At 37.1% G+C, this 23,848-nt stretch overlaps 1 protein-coding gene across 2 annotated transcripts; it reads left to right on the forward strand.

Annotated features, from left to right (window-relative positions):
* The first annotated feature begins 654 nt into the window (after window positions 1–654).
* On the forward strand, window positions 655–22,425 carry npdc1a (neural proliferation, differentiation and control, 1a). 2 transcript variants are annotated; one of them, XM_028026006.1, is made up of 9 exons: window positions 655–1,013; window positions 11,336–11,482; window positions 19,246–19,359; window positions 19,444–19,677; window positions 19,930–19,996; window positions 20,833–20,923; window positions 21,080–21,159; window positions 21,238–21,337; window positions 21,419–22,425. In XM_028026006.1, the coding sequence occupies exons 1-9, from the start codon at window positions 884–886 to the stop codon at window positions 21,488–21,490; spliced, it is 1,035 nt and encodes a 344-aa protein (XP_027881807.1). In that variant the 5' UTR covers window positions 655–883; the 3' UTR covers window positions 21,491–22,425. The 2 variants fall into 2 exon arrangements, with proteins under 2 accessions (XP_027881807.1, XP_027881808.1); XM_028026007.1 differs by having other exon boundaries at window positions 656–1,013; window positions 19,252–19,359.
* The last annotated feature ends 1,423 nt before the right edge of the window (window positions 22,426–23,848 follow it).

Genomic DNA, 23,848 nt, shown 5'->3' on the forward strand with positions numbered 1-23,848 from the left:
GTTGTTGAAGCATTGTGTGTACAGGCAGCATTGATCTTTGGAAGCTTTATCCTTCTGGGTAACAATGGCTGCCTGTTGGAAACTGTCAATTGTTCTTAATTGACTTCATATAAATAATTAGAGCTGAAAACTGAATTCAACTGTTTGTGAAGGCAATACTATATTTATGTTAAGCATCATTTCCTCCTTCTTCGATTATTTAAATTATCTGATAAAAAAAGGATTGTACTTTTTATGCTTTTTTAAAAAAAGAACTATGCATCTCATTTTCGTTCAGAAACAAGCCTTTTATTGAAGAAAGAATAATTAATAAATAAATCTGCCATGGGTATAAATAATTTTAGACTTAACTCTCCAACTTCAATACATAGCAATCTGTCTGAAAAATAGTTGTGAAAAGTTAATTTTGACATTAAACATTATCACTAGATCTCTCAAATTCTTTATACAGATCTATCAACACACATTCATTCATCTAAATTAACAGAAATCAACTCTTTGAGTTTCTGCTTTTGAACTGATGTAGCTACTCAAGCAGACTTGCAGTACTTTCTAATTTACCGACTCGGAAAGAGTCGTGTTGGATTTTACGAGGGAACCCTGAAGGTACCATATCAAACACTTGGCCACCCCTTCCTCCTCCGCCTCCTCCTCCGCCTGAAGCTCCACTATCTTTAGCCCTGCCGCGGATTACGCTGCGCAGTGAGTGTGGGATCAGTCGGACGGCATCCCCTCTGCTCGGTTTACCGCTGCTGTCTGTAACGTCGCGCTTAGCTCTCTTTCTGCGCCACTAAAACCATAAAGCAAAACAGAAACAGAAATAAAGTGATGGGGGAATGACAACAACATTCGTCGGTCCTCCGTCAAGCAGAAGACCCCCAGGATGCTGCTGCTGCTGTTTTCCAGTCCGCGGTGCGGCCACCAGCACCGGGCCTCGCTGCCGCTGCTGTTCGCCGCCGCTTTGCCGCTGCTTATGCTGCTATGTCACGTCCCCGTGAGCGCCAGCCTCCCAGGTAAATACTAACATTTATTAAACCTAAAGCTGGGCAAGAATTGCCCAAAAGAAACAAAGGGTTACTAGGTCACCTGTTTCCAGTACTGCTATTTATAGTTTAAAAGAACCCCCGGGCCTTTTTGTAATATACTATTTAATTGACACTTATTGTTCATCATGTAATGTTTGTGTGAGCAGGTTAAACCGATGGGTCTGGAGAAAAGCATGAGGGAAATGAAAATTCCCTGCCTTGTCGGGCTATTTAATCTGTTTCCTTGTAAGCAGTTGTAAATAATAGACTCTTAAAAATAAATAAATAAAAAAATGTAAGGAGGTGAATTTATTAGGTCGGGCTAAGGTAGATGCGAACTTTGCGACTTTTTCACCTGGGTGCTGAATCCAGATAGGTCAGGTTTACAAACGCACCAGTTAAGGCAGACCTTAAATGATGGAAGTTAGTGATAATTTTACAGTGGGATATTTAGTTCTAAAGTTATTGCTTTTCACCTTTTATACAACCTTTTTCTTTAAATTAGTTCCAGAGGCTAAGACAAAGCTGTCAAATTTTTTTCAACAACGGATACAAAAATAATGTGAATTCTCTATTTACTTTAAAATCCATTCTGCTTAGCTGTGCTGACACTCTGAGTTCAGGAAAGCTTGTAATAAGTTTTGTAGAGAACACCAGGTCATATAGTCAATTTAGTTCATTGTTTTCTCTCTAGTTAATGATGAAACAGGATGTGTCGAATGCCAAGTACAAAATTGATAAACGAATGGAAAATATAATGGAAGGTCAGTGGCGCTGGTGTGACTGGTGAGTTCTGGTTTGGGCCGTATACCATGTAGAGTAGGTTCTGTAATTTTTATAGGTAATTCTATGAACCATGGTAAGCATTAACTAAAATCCAGCAGTGGGTTTTCAAAAGCTTACTTAATTAAATCGTTAAGTTCGAGCTACAAGGAAATCTTGAAAAATCCATCAGTTTATTTATAATTTTGCCCTCTGAGCTGTATGTGGACAGGTTTGTGAGCCACTGTGAGATTTATTAACCCAATTTACTTCTGGGTACATACTGTATATATAATGTGATGGCCTCATGTTTGAACAGACAGGGAAGTTAAGCCGCTTCTCAGCTTTTGGAAAACAGAAAAAAAAAAAAATGATGGGAAAAGCAGCAGCTGAACCGTCACTTTTAATCTTTAGCCTTTATCAGACACACAAAACCCCCAGACAGTGTCCGCATTAGCACTGAACATTCGGTGACGTAGCATTGACACAGGCTGCAGTGAATTTATCTCAGGTTTAAGCAGCGGTAATTGTTCGCTTTAAACCACTGAAGTCTGAAGGCCATTAATGCGAAATGATGTAAAGGACGAATGGAGAAACTATGAGTCAGAGACTGCAGTGTTTTCTTTTTTGTTTGTTTTTTTTACTATGTTGGGCAAGTTTTAATCTTTACATCTGACTTTTCTAAACTAAAATCTAAATATTTGGCCACTTTCTTCTTGGATGTTGTGATTCAAATAAATTTATTTGTGAGAATTGTGGAGCTGACTCTACAATTCAATTGTCCATGTTTATTATGTCCATAAACATGGACATAATAAAACTAGAGTACTAACTGGACACAAGAAATAAACATAAACTAGAATCAGTAAGAAGTTCTGAATTAAAGTAAAATAATAATAAAAAAAACTGTGGATTCTTGAACTCTGTACTGCAAATACTGTGGATTATATTGTCTGTACTGCAAAATCCTGCTCTGGTTAATGGAATTGATGCAAAAATAATGACTAGAAAATGATATATAGTTTACAAAATTACAAATAAAAATCAAAGTCAACATCTTTTTGTTCCACCTTTTACTACTCCTACTGGGCATGTCTCCACCAAAAGGAAACGTAGTGACATTTTTAAATCATGCAACATATATTCTCAACAAAGTTAGTCTGGACTTTGACTAGACCCTTCCATTGTAGCTCTTTAGGGTCCCTGGAGTCAACCTCTGCCAGTTTTTCTTTTCCTTTGCTCTGCTGCCTGTGTTTATATGACTACTTTTCAAATCGTCTCTGACCAGTTTTCCTGCATCTATTGAAGAAACACACTCCCACAGCATGGTGCTGCCACCACCATGTTTTACATTTTTTTATTTTTTACCACATTGAATGAAAAATAAAACTAAGCAGTGATTGTTGAGTTTCTGTTTATCTACCACATTGTATTCCCTTAAGTACATTGCAGTTTGTGATTTGAGGTGACAAAATGTAAAAAGGTTAAAGGGGTAGGAATACTATTGCAGGTGAAGCATAATGCAGAATATTGTAATTATCTCTCAAACATGCTCAGAGATTAAAAGCTGGAGGATTGTGGGTCTTGTTGTCTTTTTCTTCCTGCAGAGAATATGTTCGGTCTCATCGGCTGTCAGAGGCTTTGATTTGTTTTCAACGTGACAACTGTTGCAGTTGAACGCAGCTTGCTCATAACGGCGAGTGGCAGTGCTGCAGTATGTGGGCTATTGTTCGCATATGTCGTGTGGAAATCACAGGAGCGTTGGAGACGGCACATTCTCCCACCATTCTACTGTGAAATAGCTGCAAAGGAAAGCTGTGTCAGTCTTGTAGGACGCACAGCTCCGCATAAAGTAAACAGGCTTAAATTCAATGTGTTTTCTTCTAGAAGAAGAAAATTGACTGTAGATGGATTTATGACTCTGCAGCTGATTCAGTGAAACACTGACATATCATCAAGTGTAAATATGCCATCAAGCTGGTTTCGAACACTGAGATCTGTAGATGGAAGTTATCCAAAATTCCCATTTAAGCAATTGCTTGCATAAACTATGTTTAGTAAGCTCTGAAAGTTCCAGATTTATTGAACATTCAGGGTTTCTTGTATTCTGCACAATCATTCTGTAGCTTTTTATCCAAATATATTTAGTTTTGCATGCTCTTTGTGACTGAAGTGTTTGAGAAGACCTTCTTTCCTCAATATTCTGACTGGGTAGGATCATTGTTGTGCTGCCGAATTTGTTATTCCACAGCCCACTTGGAATCAGTAGGCTTATTACTCAGCGAGCCTTGGCCTGTGGCCTTTTTCCCTCACCAGGATTAAGCTATAACCAGTCACATCCTTAAGTGTCACACTCGGCCTCCTCTTTGCATACACAGTGGCTTTTTCCTCTGAGATTTTTCATTCACCTTTTCTGCCCTGCAGCCAAAGCAGTAATTTACTTTGGGAATTAAGAGCTGGGAAAGGCCAGACGAGAGCACAAGGAGACATTAAAACGCCTGAGAGTATGTAAAAACATTTACATACTTACACATTTTTATGCACTTAACACTCATATATCCAACGATTTTATTTACTTGTTTAGGTTCAGGAATAAAAACAGAAATGCTGGTCATTTTGCTACTTTGGCATTTTGTGTTTTTGTAGGTTTAGTCATTTCAAACCCAACATTTTTGGGTAGAGCAATGTTTTGTAGAGACCATGTGTCAATTTGCACGGCCCTAAGAACCTTATTAAAGTATTACATTTAAGAACCAATATGAAGTGGGATGGTTTGGCAGGTGTATGCAAAGCAGCCAATCCAAGAACAACATGCATTTTACTTGATACTGAAAATCTAGCTTCCGCGCTAGCTACGATGGTTTCCACTGTGCGCATTTATACGTATTAAGGTGTATTCAGTGATGGCTGTGGTCCACTTTGAATAACATTTAACAGTTTTAGCGGGGGTCACAGTCTGATTTCATATGTGTTGACTGACCCAAATATGGATCAGAACCTCAAACAATGAAGCTTAGGTGTAACATTCCCCAAAAGTTAATGCCATTCTTATGAAACCAGTATTGTGACTTATCACTACTCCGATTTAGATATAAAAAACATTGTAATGTCATTGTTGTGTGGGGTGTTTTCAAAATTTTCCCACAGTGTGTGGTTGGTAGATGACATCCTGTGACTGACTACTCCTTTTTTACACTCAAGAAGTCGAGTTTGGAAAAAAAAAAAGCAAAAATGGTAGAGGAGGAACACTGTCTTAAGCATTCACCCCTAACAGTCCACGTGTGCTGGACTGTTCTTGTCCACATCTTAATAAACTGAAAGACAGACTGTTTGTAGCACAACTGCTTGTGAAAAGTTTCTCTGGAAATACCCTGAAACTTCAGGAAGAGTAAGAAGTAACATTTTTCTGGAATGAGGAACAGATCAGTTTATCGAGCAAAGTCCTTAAAGTAGGACTTTTAATTTAATTGTGTAATAATCCAGTCTGAGTAAAGTTTCAGGCTAATTGCACAGTTTGGTTTTGGTTACACCTACTCATAACACAGTAATACTAGACCACAGCCAGATACAGTTTCTCGTAAATATCTTTTTTTATGATTAATGTATTTTACATTGAATCTGGAAGTGAGTCAAAAAGTCCAGGCTTAAGATAAAAAAACTCCACATCTGGTTTTAAAACGCCTCTGTTATACAGCTCTCTATACTCTTGAGTTTGACATTGACAGCATTTCAAAAAGAGCTTCATTACAATGGTTTCCTGCTACAGCAGCCAGAAGATGCTTGTCAGCAATGTTGAATTGCCTCATTGTCTCTTGTGTTGTTTCAAAGGGAAAGTCTTAAACAATACAGCTGACAACCAAGGTTGAAAGGTGGTTCTCAAGCCATCACTGTCTCTGGCTGCATCTTCTCCTTTACCAGATATTTAGCTTATTTTTTTCCTCATTTGTATCCATCTGAAAACTCAGAACCAGGGGAAACACTTTAGTTTCTGTGTCAGCAGGTTTCAGTGTGTCGGTTTTTGCATGTACGACTACGTGTAGCCACATCCTTACCAAGAAAGCTGCCGTCACATTTACCCAATTCTTAAAAAAATAAAAAAAATTGAGGAAGACCTCAACTTAATCAGTAGTGCTCCTGTTCTCTGTCTAGATATCATAGGGTTAAAAAGTCAATCAAACAAATGTTTCACAATTGTTAGTATTCTTTATTTATTCAACTAATGATCCAGCAAGATGATAATTAACCTATCGGTCATGATAAAGAACAAAACAAGATCTAAGATTTATTTTCTACACTATTTATTTAAACCCTTTCAACCTTTAATGTTTGTTGTGGTGTGAGCTGCTCTCCTACACTCTCATTAATTCCTTGCGGTGTAATTATTTATACTCCTAATTGGCTGACTTGACAGAGGTTGCTGCAAAAGAAATGACACAGTGACAAAGAGAAAAGGCAGACAAAGACCGAAGGCATCTAGTTTCTCGTCATTCTTCCGTGAACTTGTATTCCTTCTCGGTAGCAGATATCTTTAACTCTGTTTTTTTATTTTTTTTTATTTCTCACTTTCTTCTCACCTGAACCTCTGTCTGCTTGCAGAACTGTTGTACTTCCTGTGTCTGTGTGTGTTCATCTGTGCTTTTAACAGGTGCAAAGTTGTGTCCCACTTTCCGCCGGAACGACACAGAGGCGTCCATTGCATCACATGGGAAACAGCGTCTACACACATTTATAAAAAAAAACACTGACAAGCAGTTTCCATTCAAATGGATGTTTAAATTAAGTTTGGGACTTTCCACAATTCTACGACGGGGAAAAACCATTTTCATTTGACTCTGCAGCGTTCTTGTACTTTTATTACAAATCTTTATTGTTGTATGGATATATTCAACACTGTGGAATCTGAAAGTTGTTAGATAATTTCCCAGCAGTTATTTAACTACTTACCAGAAGCAGCTGGTTTGACTGCACATACCATTTTGTCCACATGTGTAAATATTTGTTGCACGCTGTCGTTCCTTGCTGACGTGTGTTACAGTTTACCACACTAAATGATCCTGATGGCTTTCTTTAATATTGTAGATGTCAACTTGAACTTAGATGAAATAATAATTATGACAACAAAACTAATATTAATAATAATGGAAGTTAAAGATCAAAATGAAAGTTTCTTTTTTTTCCTAAAGTAGAAACTTAATGAACGTTTGAAAATTCACCGAGAGGCTTAAGGTGCCTGGTTGTTGAGATTCTTGCAGAAAATGTTTATTCCCATTTTCTTAACTCATTTTCTGTATGGAGGTGTAATGGTGCCAAAAATGGCTTGAGTGTCATGGTTTTTGGATTATTAAAAAGTCTTACAGATTTCTTCAGTTTTTGCTTTCTTGTCATTTTCAGATAATTAAACACATTTTAATGTTGGATAAGAATAAAAATGCAGCATTTAAAATTATGATTTTATTCATAGGCCCTGAACCTAATAACTGGTTGTGCCACCCTTGATGCCAAAAGCTGCCACTGCTTGTTTGCAGTAGCTGGCAATGAATCTTTGTTGGGATATTGGTCCTCTGTCCCTTTGGAGAATTGTTTTAATCCGCCCACATTGGAATGGTCTAGTGGTATATCATCCTGGTTAAAATTAAGCCACAGCATTTCAATCTGTTTTAAGTCTTTACTTTGATTAGACCACTTCAAAGCCTTTCTTTTCTGTTTATTAATCTATTCAGATGTGGACTTGTGAGTGTGCTTGGAGTTATTGTCCTGCCACATTAATTTAGTATACTTCAGTTTAAGGTCAAAAACTGATTGGACATCTATAGTTCCCTTAGTTATCACAAAGCACTCTCAGATCTTCAAACTACCTGAGATTAGATAAAAGCCTAAATATTTTTTTGATAAATTAGGAATTAAATCAAATGTATAGCTTAATCTTAGTTAGCATCAAATATAAACTCTTGGTTAATTTTAGCTGGTATGATATTTTACAGTTTTCAAGTTTAGCAAAACTAATGATATTTGGGTGAACAGACATGATATTTGGGTCACCCATTCTTGTCTACTTTACAGAAATGGTGCCATTTTAACATTAAGTCTCAAACCGCTAGATTGACAAAGCTGTTGAATTTAGCACATTTAGTTGAGATGTACAATACAAAATAATCTACATGGAAATATATTTATATTTTGAAAAGATAAGCAAGATGTAACATGTAAAGGACAAAAACAACAAAAAAACAAGAGGACTGAATACAGCCCTGTGGGGAACACCACAATGCTGTCTTAGTGATTGATGTGGTAAAGCTATTCATACTGACGAAACAAAACATTTGTGAGCTTTGATCCCAGTTAATCTAAAAGAGATAAAGCCTGAGCAGAGTTATTGAAAAGTGGTAATTACTCATATCCACCTTTTTAATAAATATTTTTTCTCTATTAGACAGTTCTCTAAAAGCAAGCTAAACAAAAAAATAATAATAATTTGCCCTGCATAGTGTATTTGTGTTGACTCTCCTTTTACGTACGACATGAGAAAATAAAGCTCATTCAGGCAGGCAGCGGCTGGGTTTGCCCCAGCTGAGGCTAATGAAAGCAAACATTTAGAAACAGGCTGGCCCATCATTTGTTTGGTTTTTGTAATTTGAGATTGACGTAGAAACTCCAAAAGCCGAACACAAACATGTCCTTTAGAGCTCTTTATCATTCTGCCCAAGTGGAGATACACTCAGTGGTATTATTAAGTGCAGAGAAACCAAACTGAGCTCTTTAATGTTTCCACTTGATTTTGAGTGCTTGGCTTACATCCTGTCTGCTATCTGAGTCAGGAAATGCAAACAATGGGAGTTAAAGAATCTCTGCCTACCAATTTCCTACTTTTCCAGTAAAAACAAAAAAAAAGGTTCTGACCAAAATCACAAGCACACATGACTGCATGTTGTGACACTTGTTCCACTATAGTTACAGAACAGCTTGAAGGAGCACCGAGCTGCACATGCTTTCATATATGTGTTGGTCTGAGAGCGTAGGTGTTTATAAGGCTTTGTGAGAATGTATGCCACTGTTTTGCTCTCAGTTTTTCTTTTCCTGACTGAGTTTCTGCTGAACTCAAAGCTTGGCAACAGCAGCGGCAGATGGTTAGTAAAGTCTTTTTTTTTTTTTTTTTTTTTTTCCACTTAATTCCAAGGACTAATTTCTGAGTTCCTCTGTTGCATAATGTGCCCTCACTCCTCTTGACTAAACTGAGACCAAACGTTCTGATATGCTTTTGGGATTTATTTTATATTATGTGGTATGTTTTTGGGTCTTGTATTGAGCTGTCTGGGACTTTGTAATTTCCTGTGCTGAAAAATAAAGATCTGTGCCTGTTTGTTGAAAGTAAAGACCTCCCTAACTTCTCCCGCTTTTATGCTGCTTCTAAATCTCAGATATTGATTGTACTGCACCCCAAAGCGTCACCCTTGGTTTTTTTTTTTCTCTCTGTCGCCAAATCTCACAGTTGGAGTGTGTCGGTGTTTCTGATTAAATGCATGTTGGGAGAATAATTATCTGCTTCCCACATGAGTAACACACAAAGTGCTGACCAGAGGTGTTGAGATTTTCACTGCATCATAATCTTCAGGAGAGCAGATATTTTAAAATTTAGGACAACTGCTTTCATAACAAAAAATGAGAAGCGTTAGCGTGTTCACGAGTCTGTTGAAGCGACAACAGAGGCAAAGACAAAGTGAGACACAGGGCCAGAACAATGTTTGCAGTTTCTGTGAGGTTGAGGTAAATTATTAAATTCATCGTAGAAACTGCCATATTGACATGAAATTCATAAACATGCTACCAAAATAGTAAAGTGTAATTTTTGTAGATCATCCAGAGACCTATGTCCTCTCATACTTTTATGCCTTCAGCTCACCTCAAAGGTTTTCTACAGTATCTAGTCAGCAATTTCTGCATTGATTTGGCCATATTTCTTGGATAGTTTAACTGCATTTGATGCTTCCAACTGAAAGATTTAAATTTAAGACACCCTGATATTTCAGAAAAAGCATGATGCCTTTCAGTCTGAGAGGATTCAGAGGGGCTTTGGAACAGAAACAAGCCCTCGGTATCATATATCCGCTACCATACTTAACAATATGGTGCATTTGTCCACGTTTTCATTCTTTCATGTCAAACTTGCATGGAGTGGGATGGAAACAGACAGATTAAATCTCAAAGCTTTTTTTTGGAAGCTTAGGGATTTCTTGTTGTCAGGAGTTAATAGTATTATTTTTTTAATAAGTCCCAAAGTAGATTTTTCAAATTGCACAGCTGCCTCTCACCTCAGAGTCAGGTCAACCAAAGACATGGAAACCCAATACGCTGCTATTTTTAAGTTCCCTCTATTTCTCTTACCAAAATAGGACTACAGCTGAAAATTGCATTAAAATCATATTTTAAAAGAAAATCAAGGAATTGAGTTTGTTTCCTGCTCTTGGCACAGTAAATGATAGATGTTTATTAGACATCTTAAAATTTAACTTAGATATCTGCTGATAAATGTTCACTTTTAGCCCAATTTTATCTTTTATTAATTTATGCATTACTTTCTTAATCTTATGAGAGTATTGATACATTTTCAGTGAGGAAATCAATGACTTTCTGCATCTTGTGTGACAATCGGGTTCAGGATAGGAAATGGTTGCTATAATCTAATGTTCTAAATTTTCCCACAGCCACATTAATGACTAATTCTAACTATAAATCAAGGAAGTCTTCTTGTGACCATGCGCAGAGAAGAAGGAAGGGAGGAAAATGGAAAATCTTCAAAGCTTTGTTTAAAAATGCAAGCAAAGTTTTCACTTTTGAGAAAGGAAGGGAGCGACTACAGAGGGAAGCTGCAACCAAATGTCAGGTCTAACACAAGGCTGGAGAACACTGACCTCATCTTTTGTCTCTCCCCCTCATATCACTCCATGCTGCATCTGTTATGACAACGTCTACGCCTGCTGTGCTGTTCACCTTTAGCTGGGCCCACCACACTGCACCGCAGTGCTCATTATCAGCCTCTCTCTGCCCTCTCTTGTCATACACACCTACTATGACCTCAACACATGCCTGGGTTCTCACCAGCTGTGTGTGCTTGTGCATGCATCTAAATTAAATTCATTCAGATAGACAGTAATGAGGCCAGGTGATTATCTGAGCCGATAGTGGGAGAACATCAGTCTTTATTTGGGTTTGACCTGATTAAACCGGCTGAAGAGTTTTGCCATGATCACAACACTGCAGTGGAGAGATTTTTTTTTTTCTTTTTAATTTTCATGTTCTTTTTGGTGAATGTGTTTAGCTGAAACCGAATCCGAGAGGTTTAATATAAAACACGTTGACGCTGCTTGTCAGGAACTGTGACATCAGCATGCGAACTCTTCAAGGTGAGATGTTTTTGATTTTAAGATAAAAGACGCCCACAAATGAGAGAAGAGACTTGCAGAGTTGAGTCACATCTTATTCACAGGACTTTTGGCGCCGCGTCATCTCCTATGCAGTTCTTAAATTCTTTTTTGTATGTCTCTCTCCCTTAGCTCACAAAAAGTGCCCTCCGCCGATAGACTGTGCCCGGCAGAGACGCCACCACTGCCACCCACCATCGTCTGACTGCGGCTCCTGCCTCTTCCCGTTTCGGGAGAACGACGAAGGACGCTGTATGCCGAAGACGCACCATAAAAATGGTATGAACAGAAAACATCAGACACTGTACACTTACACGCTCTGCATTCAAGTATCTTTTAATAACAATAATATAAAAACAATAATAAATATTAATTATTTTCATTCCTAATTTTATAATTATCGTTATGGTTATTATTATAACACTTATGTTCTTTTTCGAATAAAAAAAAACAACTATTGATCCCAAAGGGAAATTAAAATTCTTTTTTTTATATATAGTAATGAATAAGATTATTAATTATTCGTCCCCCTAAGTGCAGACCAGTGTCTGTTAAACTGAAACTAACTGTCACAATGGTTTTTAACATACTTACAGTCAGATATGTGGAAACAATTTGGAGACATAGTACATTTTTTGTCACAATAAAATATTAATATAATACATATGAAACGTTATGTTCTAACAGGCTGAGAGGATAGAATAGAATAGAATTCAACTTTATTGTCATTGCACTATCACAAGTACAAGCAACGAGATGTAGTTTGCATCCATCCAGAAGTGCTCTACGAGATATAAATATTTATTTACAGATGTACAAGACTATGTATGTATGGACTATAAGGGGTTATAGCAAGAGATATAGATATTGTGTATAAATACAAATATGGGAGCTATATGCACAGATTATACAGATTATACAGAATATACAAGAATGTTAGAGAATGGATTAAAGATAAATAATGGCAGATAAAATTTACAGGTTGTATGTGTGTGTGAAGAAAACAGTCCGTGATGTGTGTGAGGATAGTCCATGTGTTATTGTTGTATGAGAGGATAGGGGAGTACAGTCCTTATAGTTTATGTTTTATGTCAGGAGGCGTTCAAAAGCGCGACAGCTGTGGGGAAAAAAGCTGTTCCGGTGCCTGGTGTAGAACTAGGTGCTGTCCCCTTTATAATAGAGAAATACACAAAGCATTTCTCCATTTAATAAATTTACTTCAAAGATTTTCCCACAATTTCCTGTGTGGGGTTACGCTACTGCAATAAAAGCTGAATTTATTTTAAGACTATGTACACACCTTTATCAGTAGAGCAACAGATGTGGCCAATGATGCATTTATACTAAACAAGTGAGGATGTTTTTGAGACGTGAATATGTAACAGCAGTGGGGCTCAAGCAGTTTATTGTCCAAATGAAAACCAGTTCTCTATAAAGCTAAGCCATGGCCGCCCTGTGCCTTTTTAAGCATTTAAGCATCTATCAATTCAATTCAGCTGCACTTGCTTCTCTGTTCAGCTGTCATTTCATCTGTGTTTTTGGTTGTTTTTTTTGCCTTTCCTTCCTTTTTCCCATTTATGCCTCTCCCAGCTATAGAGCATTTTCAGCATTAATCCTGCTCTGTCCCTGCTGTGTTTTCAGCACATACACATATATGCACCGCCCCCGCACTGGCAGCCTTAATCACTGCAATAACATGTTTCTCTCTCTCTTTTGCCCTTCATCTTCATCCCTGAATTTAATATCACTCAATAAAACAGCCAGGCAGTGGAAAAAAAAAGTCTCATTTTTCTGATTTCTATAATAGTTTGTGCTGCGTTCGAAGCAAAACCTGAAATAGAGGAGACATTTCAAAATATTAAAGTAAAGTGGTTTGCCTCAATATAAACAACATACATTTATGTCATTGGGGGTGTTGAACCTCTGCAGGGTTAATGAATTGGATGGGAATGAGCAGTAGGAGATGATCCAGGAGAAACTTGACTCAACTAATTGCGAAGCATCAGATTAAAAAAAAATGTTGGGTTGAGCAGGAGAAAAGTTCATGTCATACAGAGGATGAGGGGATTTTTTTGTGCAGCACTATGAGTTTGTGTGTGTGGTATGAATTTGGTACATCATGCAGACGTTTAAGCTGCGTAGTGGTTACATAAAGTCTTTGGAGACTACCGAACACTCTGATCCGCTCGGGAGAGTGACTCTTATTTTCACACTCGCCACTCAGACCCACGAGGTGGTGTTCTGAACAGATGAAATCCTCGCTGTTTCCTTTAATTACTCAGATTCGCACAAAATGATGTGTATTTGCTTCGTCAGAGGCATCGTACGCCTTTTGACGCGTCAGAAAACAATAAAGAGTTTCAGGCCAGCTCCTGGCGTGGCGTGGCAGCTTTATTCACTGCCTGGAAAATCTCACATTGGCGCCAACATTCATGCCAGATTATTGAAAAATAAATCACAAAATTTCAACTTTGTTGCTTAGTTTGTGTATCAGTGGGAGGTGGTAATTAAAGAGCTGTGTTTCTGATCCAGGATGCTTCTGTCATCATTTTAGTTGAGCTCCACCCAGATTTTAAGTTTGTTTCACAGCTTATCAGGCTGCTTTCAGCAGGTTTTATTGTTGGGAATCTGTAACTTCTGTCGTCATTCTGCTCTAAATTTCTCAGAATTAGAAAGAATTTGCAAAACTGTTTATTTCTGATTCATGGACTGTCTCATTTAACAGTAAACACTTAATTCAGTTTTTTTTCAAGCACCAATTAACAACAACGCCTTCTTTACAAGCAGGCAAACGGCTCCAATTCAATGTGCTCAAGAATTGACCTTGAGCGCATTTATTCATACACGGATTTAAACACCTCTATTTTCTGAATTAAGCTGTACAAAAGGCCTTTTTATTGACACCAAACTGAAGTAAATAATTTTCTGTTCCACAGCCTGTGCTGTGGTGAATGTCCAAAATGTAATGTTTGTGTGTGTGATGATCAGATTCTACTAGTTTAGATCAGTTCCATCTTTCCTGAGAAGCCAAATGAACATGCATAAAACAAGTTCTGTTTTATTCATGTTTTGGGATTGTGTCCTTTGAGAAGATAAACAAATAGGGTGTAAAGAATACAATAAATTTTTTGGTCCGTCAGTGGCAGGGTGAGAGGCATGGATTACCAGTATAGATACACTCATGTTGTGCAACAATAAATGCACCAAATATTCAGAGTTCACAACATATTTCATGTTATCAGCTGATGGATGTAGAGCATTCACAGTAAGGGAACAGGTAGGCAGAACTGCCATTTTAAGCAGGAGCTGCCTGTGTTTGTCATGGAGGCGTTCACTGCCATTAGTAAACAGATAATATGCCTCAAAGCCATGTCTTCTGGTTAAAAGCACAAACAGAGCGACAGAAGAGGCATTCTTTAAAAGCAGCTGTATTATGTACATGGTGAAGGCAGGGCGTGAACAAAGTGGGTTTCTGGTCTTTTACAGAGTAGCTTTTGTGTCCTTTCTAGCTTTTATCTCCATCATCCAGTTTGTTTCCCCTTTCATGTTATTATCTGTCGGCGTCTGGCAACTGTTGGACTAACATGCAATTGCCGTAAACATCCAGCTGCAGTTTGGTAACAGAAGATCTGAAAAATGCCTAAATGAAAAGTCTTTGTGCAATTTTATTGTACCATATATTAAAGCCGTTGTTTTATCCTCTCAAGGATTTGATTATAATGATTTCTGCTTGAAAAGACTCTTATTTCACATATTGGTTCGATATTGTATTATCTTCACTAATCTACTAATTAAATCTGAGCTTCTTTATTCTAAGTTTAACATTGATCATCACATGTGATCAGTTTGAACGTTTTAATTTACACTTTGGCACAACTGGGAATTACAGCTGCTAACATTTTTAGCTGGTGTTATAGAAAAAGGAAGGTGCCAAGTGTATTTCATTAGCACCTGCTAAAGACGATTATCTCCTTGCTCAAAGTAACAAAGTGAATGAAAGTTACAGAATTTTAATGGCTATTAGCATTTGACAATATTTATACAGGTGATTTGCTTGTTTTTGGGTTTTAAACGTTATTTAAGTCATATGGATGTGTGTTTTTGTTTTCATTTAGTTTGTCTAGCATTCCTTAGTCTTTTTGTAGATACGATTGACATTAAGATTTGGAATCGATCAAGATTAATGTAGCGTGGAAAAATTTGATTTGAAATGTGTATAAATTAAAATCATCTATTCAAGTTCTGGCTAGATGAATGGATCAGGCTGAATATGTAATTTTGACATTAAACCTCCGTAGAAACCCTTGGTTTTTCTACAAAGGTGTATTATTTTTGCAAAGCAGAAGTTGAAAAGCAGGTGAGGCTGTTTGCAGTCATTCAGAGCTGTGCACTCAACTGTGACTACCTTTATTCGGCTTTTGGGACACCAACTCAGATATACGGCACTCAGTCCAGCCAAGAAGGAAATTTCATTATATAGTTCTCCTCCCTTTTGTTCTGATACCAAAACACATTAAGTTGTAATTGAATGTCTGCTTTCTTTTAACTCAATGGTTTGTAGAGATTTTCTATAGACTCACTGGAGAATAGAGGTCCATCTAAAGACTTGGCATAGAAAAGTATATTTTTTTCAGTAAGTCAGTTCAAAAATGCAGCATATATAGATAGACATATAAGTCATATTTATCAACCTGAAGAGAAATAATCGACTGAAATATATAATGGCATGTGAAATAATTTTTTATAGTTTTTAAATATTATTGATTACTCTAAATCAAATTTAAACATCAATCGGTAGTATATATCTTTAGTTGGATCATCAAATAGTCCTAATTAAAAGTAAAAAAAAAATCTCCATGTTGATTGTTGTTCTCTGATTGCCCGCAAGGTGGCAGCAGAACATTATTGCGGTGATTAGCTGGTGACTTTTTTTTTTTTCAATTAAAAATAACAATGTTTTCTAATGACTTACTCCATATCAAAATCAACATTTTAAACCACTATTTATTTATTTAAATTTAGCTCAATATTTGTTTGACTTTCATACATTTTACATTTTTGGAAAAGGACTATACATGTATAAAGAAATTAGGCTTAATTGATGGCATGGTAACTGAAAGAGGTGCACAGTTTCAACCTTATTGAACAGAATTAATCAGTGATAAACCAGAGATATTCTTGTGTTTTCCTTTTTATTTGAATCGGTATATGTATCTGTTCAGCTTCGGGGCAAAATATTGCCAAAAACAAATTTTAAAGTCATTATGGTTGGATGATTTAGTTTGAAATATTGTTAATGTTAGAATTACAGAGGCACCAATCTAATCTGCCATAAATCAGAAGATCCCAGTTTTGACTTTTTTAAGCTTATGAACATATCACCCAATAACATCTGGATAGTTTTGTAGCTCCTTAGTTTTCTCCACTCACTATCAAATAACCTCTAGCACATTTCTTCATTTTTTTGTCTTATTGTCCTTAAGAAATCGGTTTGGGCCAGAAAAGCTAGATCAATGCATCATCTAATCACATGAGGGTTTATTGTAGTTGATTGCAAGTTGCAAATCTTGATACTTCTTAACAGGAAGAAGTAAAAAAGGTAATGCATGTGTGTATGGTTTTTGGTGGAGCAGGAAATGTGAGTGGTTTTTAAATGGGAAAAGACAACAGCGTGTGTGACACACAATCCCTGTTGAGATGTTTAGTGTTTGTTTGTTGTACCAACCTGCCCCCCTGTGTGCTTCCCAAGAGGATATGGGGTCATTATCAGGCCAGTGACAAAACTCTCCATCTATAAGGAGAGGTATGTATGCTGCACCTTTTATAGGTGACTTCTCTGCAAAGCTCTTTCTTTTTTTTAAGCAACATTCAAAACGTCAACAACAAATGCGTCGCCTCGTTATATTCGGACCTGTATGCAGCCAGCACACAGGCACAGTTGGTCGCGCTCAGCCACCTGCAAAGTGCAGATGGCGCATCTCGCCTCCACAGACACCTGCCATGCAGTGCACTAAATGGCCATTAGTGGAGGGGGGTGAGGAAAAAAACAAAGCAGTCAGTGAAAGTGCTGCTATGTCATATCGAACACATTAACTCAGCCAGATGGTCAGCCTTCTGGAGTGAAAGTGACACTGTAATCGCCACCATAATTTAGGTGGACACTTATTTTGAAAGAGTTACTGGTCACCACTCAGTTGTATTTTTTTTTGTGATGATTATAATCAACAATAGAGCGAAAAGACAGGATGTTTTTATTTTAAAATCCACTTTAAGTTTACGCGTTTCCTCACCGTCTTTGTCAGCGCTAATAATAAATACACGTGAGGCTTTATGGAGGGAAATAACTCTTTGATGACCTCCATTACCAGCAGGCTTTGGAGTCTATTGTAACTGCAACAGGACAGGCCCGGTGAGGCCGAGGTTTGGCTGATTGCTCCGGGGACATCCCCCGCCCCCTGCGGTGCTTCTTCCCCTGGCCACACACACACTGTGGACCCTGGTCGCCCTGGAGCCCGTGGCTGTCCCACTGGAATGCAGTTTGCTGTCTGGTGCAAAGGGCTGTTAACAACAGTTTAGTATTGTCTGGCTTTTTTTAACCAGCTCCTCAAACAAACAACACACACAGGCACACTCCTTGTCCGTCATTATACACGTAAGATGCTGAAAACACCTGTGCATTCATGTACGCATGCTTAAACCCAAATCTGTGTCTTTCCTGAGTGTCTCTTTTATCTAAAGTCACTGCGATAATGTAAAGATGGTCTATATTTTCCATGTCTGTTTAGAAAGGTTTTGCTTTATCTTGTTTAGCTAATAAAATGACACTCATGTTTGTAATATTTTAAGAACAGATTCAATATGTTTTTTTTTTTTAATGAAGAGACACTTATTTGTCAAAACAAATCAAGTAGATAAGTAGATATCAATTTACCAAAGTAAAATGGGACAAGGATTGAACATTTTAAGATAAATATTTTAAAAAATACTCAAATATGTTAAGTAAAAAAATGGCAACAACTAAATTCATAAATAGATGAATTTTCAGTATCAACGGCTATGAGCCACCATAAATACATAAAACCTCAGCCTCTGTTATAAGCAGCTCAAAAGAGCCATAAACAAAAGACATAGCTAAATATAATTAGAAATAAATTAATGTATGAACAATATTTTGATATATTTTTGGTTTAGCTGCTTTATAAAGGCTTAATGAAACAATTTACTTTCTGTCTTTCCTGTTTTTACTGTGTTTTTATTTTTGGAGATTGTTTTAACACAAAATGCACTTGGGTAGTTTTTATCTTCTAGTTAAACCTTAGTTTGTGAGCAAACTGTACTTTTTTTTTTTTTTTTTTTACTTAAATTCTGAAAAGGTTCTTAGATATCTCTGATATGGATCCCTGATATGGATCCATTCTGATACAAGTCTCAGAGCTTGAACAAGATATCAGAAGCTTTTGATTTTTCTGGCTTATTTGAAGTTTTGTACTGATAATTTAGTTATTTTGTTATACTGATTCCTAGGGGGGAAGACCAGTAAATCTGAGAAAATGGCAAGACATTTCTTTTTGTTTTTCTTTCTTTAGTTTAAATTGTATTTCTAAATTTAAATTAAATATAGAAAACATTAACAGGAATTTATTATTACAGGAAACCACAGCAAGAGTGAGACAGTTTCCCCCTTACAGTGAATGCAGCATAATTCAAAAGTAAATTAGGAGGTAAATAAAGATTAGAAAGGTGGGTTTCCTCCACTGCTGGGGGGAATATGTGGTATTTTTCCACTGGGATTCGAAACTGCTGGAGGAACCTAGGGCCCCAAACCTAAACGTATAAATGAGTTTGAGCCATTTATGAGTCTGTCATGTTATAATTGACCTCAGCGGTCAAAAATGTTTCCAAAGACAGAAAATACATATATTTTTTTAATCTCATGAGTTCTATCAAATTTAAAGATTTCATATTAAAGCGTTTTAAGTTTAAAGAAGCATGAAAGTTACTTATGAACATAACTGAAACTTTAAATGTTTTTTGTTGGTTAGGCAAAGTGAGGACCTTCACTGATTTGGACGAAGAAATAGATTTCCTTCACTCCATCATAGAAAAACAGGAAGTGTCGAAGATAAAAACAACAAAAAATCAACCACAAAAAACGGGTAAGAAATCAGCCACAAATTCAGCAAGGTGACATTTATATTATAGTTGCTGAAATTCATCTAAATCTCTGTCTGACCTTCCAGGTTCCATTTCCTCTCCGGCGGATCTTAAGGACAGCAGGACAGGGGCATCTGAACAAAAATCCCAGAATAAGAACCGACTGTCGGGGGAAATCCCACGTAGCACCACAGCAGCTCCGATACCCACGGGCGCCGCCGTTCCCAACACGCCAACCCCGCATCCCAGGTTCACTGCAGCTGATGGCCGAGCCGGCCCTTTAGTTGTGCCCCATCCCAAAAATGACACCATCATTGTCAGTGAGTGTTTAACTCTTTTTATTAGCAGATATTGTTAGGACTTAAATCATACGGATCTCTATTGAAGCAAAAATACCTTTCATACAGTAGATATTAAATCTTAACAAAATCTCTCTGTTATGATCATAACTGCTAAAGAATTACATTTTTTAACTATGAAGAGTATCTCATCTAACATTTTATCAGAATTTTAAATTCCATTTTATAAATGCTTAATAAATTATTTTTTTCTTTGTGTTCATTTTTCTGCAGTCATAATCTCGCTGTGTGTTATTGTGGGCACCGTGTGTGTGATCTTGGCTTCTGTCTGTTACGTCAAGTAAGTATAAAGAAAGGCAAAAACTATACGATGTTATTGCTCCGGTTGGAAGCAAAGTGTTTAGTAGAATTTCTTATGAAATATTGACTCTTTCAAACAGTTTTATTCCAGAGCCAAATGATGATGGAACATGAAACTTCGCTGATTTTTTTCCCCCTCAAAACTCCGCATTTTTAATTACATGAAACATTTGATTAGTTTCTTGTCATTTTAATTATTTATCATGAAAGGCATAAAGCTAGATTGGCGGTCAGTCAAACACAGTTGGTTCTTTTGGCTCATTCACTGGCATTGCTGAATTATATTTATTAAACTTCCTTTTTGAATGGATTAAGCTTAGAAGTCTGCCTTTGAATAGTACCCACATTTATGAGGAAATCTCAAATAAAATGTCTTGTTTTCAGCAGATAGGTTTGTTGTATGATTTAGGATATTTAGTGACATCTGCAGGTAGTTGTGCGTACTGCATCCAGATTGCTCAAATTCCACAAAATGTTAATCTGAGATTTAAATTCTTCCACCTAAATACTGTACACTGGCATCTTGAATGTATTTATTAATTAGAATGAGAAATCATTTTTATGTGTACTGACTAGAGACAGCTTTTTAAGCATGGCTATTCTTTATTTTAGTTGCCACTTTCTCTCAGACTGTATTGAAATGAATGCTTGAAAAAAAAAAACATGTCTTAACACTTCATGCTGACTGAAATGAAAACCATAAGGAGTTTAAAATGTATCAAAAAGTCAGACTTTAGAAATCTTCATAATTTGAGGGAAAGTATGAGAACATTGCGCCTAAGTTGATTCTAAAGTTGATCATGACTCCCCCTGCAGGCTGCGCACAGAATCACGCCTAGCTGAGAAGGTGGACTACCCTGCTTTCAGAGGACCGAGCGTTCCTCCAACTCCAGCCAACGGTTCATCAGTAAGTCCCCCCTCACCTCTCTTTTTTTTTTCCCCCACTTCATCCTTATTCTGCAAAAACAAGATGTACAACACCCCCACCCCACTCTACTCATCCAGATTTCAGTTACTAACATCATCCACACCTCTCTCTCTCTCTCTGTTTTGTTCCCATAAGACACTTGATAAGACACTGGCTGAAAATGCTCAGATGTATCACTATCAGCACCAGAAACAACAGATGCTGTCAATGGGAAGGTACGTTTCCCATCTCTGTCTCCACACAGCCTTTTGTGGTGTTTTTGCCATAACTTACAATCTCCATTTCTCAATCAGTCACAAGCCTGAACAGAAAGGGCTCGACGCTGAGGCCACATCGGACGAAGAAGAAGTAGGAGGTGGCTTCACAGTGTACGAGTGTCCTGGACTCGCCCCGGTGAGCACGCAAACACCTGAACCCCTTCAAATGATTTTTGATTGGATGTTTTATTGAAATGCTTATCATCTTTCTTTCCAGACTGGAGAGATGGAAGTTAAAAATCCTCTGTTTGATGATTCAACTCTGGATTATCAGGGGATTCCTAAGTGAACACTGAACATTCACGCGCGCATACAAAAAATTTCTCTGGAAGAAAGCTCCTATTTTCTCTCTGCCTGCATGGAAATCGAGAATGATATTGTGGAAATGATTGTTTTCTCATCCGCCTTTTTAACACATAGGCCCCACTATGGCTTTTTAATGCTACAAATATGTAATCAGTTCCCTGTTAATTTATTCCTGTCAATGTTGTAGAGAAACTCTATCTTTTAATTTAATTTTTGTTGATTTAAGTCGAAGTCAAGCTAGTGTTAGTGTTTTGTTCTGTTTGAGTGTTTGATTCTAAGTTAATCTCTTTATTCTTTCTTTATTTTTGCAGCTATTTCCAAAGAATACCATAACAGATGATATATATCTATATGTGTACATATATCACACATATACTTAGGAATATTCTACTAACACAGATACCCTCTCTAATTTTGTTTTAACAGATTTCATATCAGTTTTCTGTAAAAATGCATCATAAAATGGTCATTGAACTGTAACTGCTGGTGTTGCTCGTGTATTTTCCTGTCCTGTAGGCTGCACATGAAGATTTTGAGATGATAAAGTATAGATATTAAAGTTATATAGGTGAAAATGAAGTACTTAATGCTGTCTTGCATGGTTTGACTGTATTGTTTTAGTCATGGCGAAGCTTCGATGGATCGTTCTGCCTCCATGTGTGTGCGTCATGTTGCCAATGGAGGGAGGAAAAGTGACTTTCCGAGCACTTGAATGAAATTTGAGACAAGCTGTACCTCTAGATGTTTTACTGGCAATCATAATGATCCTGTAGTGTCCCTCTTTCCAATCTTTGGGCTCAAACTATCTATGTGCTGCAAAATGTACATACAAAGAGTGAGATTGTTCACTTTTTATAGATATTTGTACATGCAGACTAAAGATTGAAAATTAAACTTTTTACCACATGTGGAGGAAAAGGTGAGGTTTTCATTTTGTGCTTGCCATAGTTTTCATATACAGCGTCACAATGCAGTCTGGAAAAGTTTGGAATTTGTTGACGGTGTTTCCCAGGTCAGGATAAGTGTGGGGAAATATCTTTTATTCTTTCCTTCCTTCCTTTTGTCACCCCACCCTCCTATATTTACATTTTCTCTTGCTCATGTATGTACTTATACTTTCCTTGTCCTTCCTTCTTTCATTCAATTCTTTTCTTTCTATCCTTTTTATATAGTTTATTACTATTCATTCCCTCATTATTTGACTCTATTTAAAAATGAACACAAATAACTGAAAACTGTTGAGTTTAATCTGAAATGTTTGCAAAACATGGAGTAACCCTCCATTTTAGCACTTGTAGAAAAACATGGGTAAAAGATGCAACAAATAACAGATGTATATAATCCCAGTTGTAATATAAACATGTTAAGTGTACAGTTTGATTGCCTTAAAATGTGTTACTCTAGTTGTTTCTATGACTATTTTTTATTACATTTGTATAATCTCACAATCAGAGATTTATAAAACTACAACCTCTGTTTATTTTTGATGAAATCATGCTAATGCCACATTTATTGGCACTCCTAATATTCCTATAAAAATCAAATATCTAAAGCTTTATACTTTTGAGTGTCTCTTTTGAGGTAAGAAGAGTTTCTAGAGATTTCTAATTGAAAATCTATTACATTCTGTTTCCCTTTTCAATTAATATATTTCACAACTGCCAACAGGCTTAGTGAGTGGCTGAATTTACTCTTCTTTCCACAGCTGGGAAGGAGGGTGAAAAATAATCTTCAACTCTCACTGTTAGAGGACTACAGCAAAGAAAGCCATTTTCAAAAACTATTTTCTACATTATCAGACACTGAATTAGAAAAAAAAAAAAAAAAGCTGAAACGGACAAACGGAAAGCTACAAACACGGATTTATCTCAAATTCTGCAGTTTTTGTTGCACTGTTGCTGCATAAATGATAACACTTAGAAACAAGTGTGGAAGCAACATATTAAAAAAGAGACCCTACAAATTCCTCTGCTATTTTATTTTATTGTGAAGTTGTATGTTGATGGGGAGGGGATGGGTCAGTCTCCCTTCCCCATTGAGCCACATGCCAAGGGCCATTTAAAGCCTTTGTGCTGGTGGACAGTGGAAGGAAGGCTGGCCCTTCCTTCCCTCGATGGAAAGAAGGGCCAGCCCACTGGCCCTCGATGAAAATCTGGGTGGGGTGGAGGTGGAGGGCATGTGAAGGTGGGTGTCAAAGGCAGGAGGATCGTTAGGGAGGAAAATCAAAAAGCCGTCAGGCCTGTTTGTGGGGGATGACTGTGCTGCTCAACAGGAGGGACAGGAATCCAAGTGTTGGTATTTTATCAGATCGGGAGCAAAATGAAAGCTGGAATCTTTGTCA

This window comes from Xiphophorus couchianus, chromosome 8, assembly GCF_001444195.1.
Source record: "Xiphophorus couchianus chromosome 8, X_couchianus-1.0, whole genome shotgun sequence".
Classification (NCBI taxonomy): Eukaryota; Metazoa; Chordata; class Actinopteri; order Cyprinodontiformes; family Poeciliidae; genus Xiphophorus; species Xiphophorus couchianus.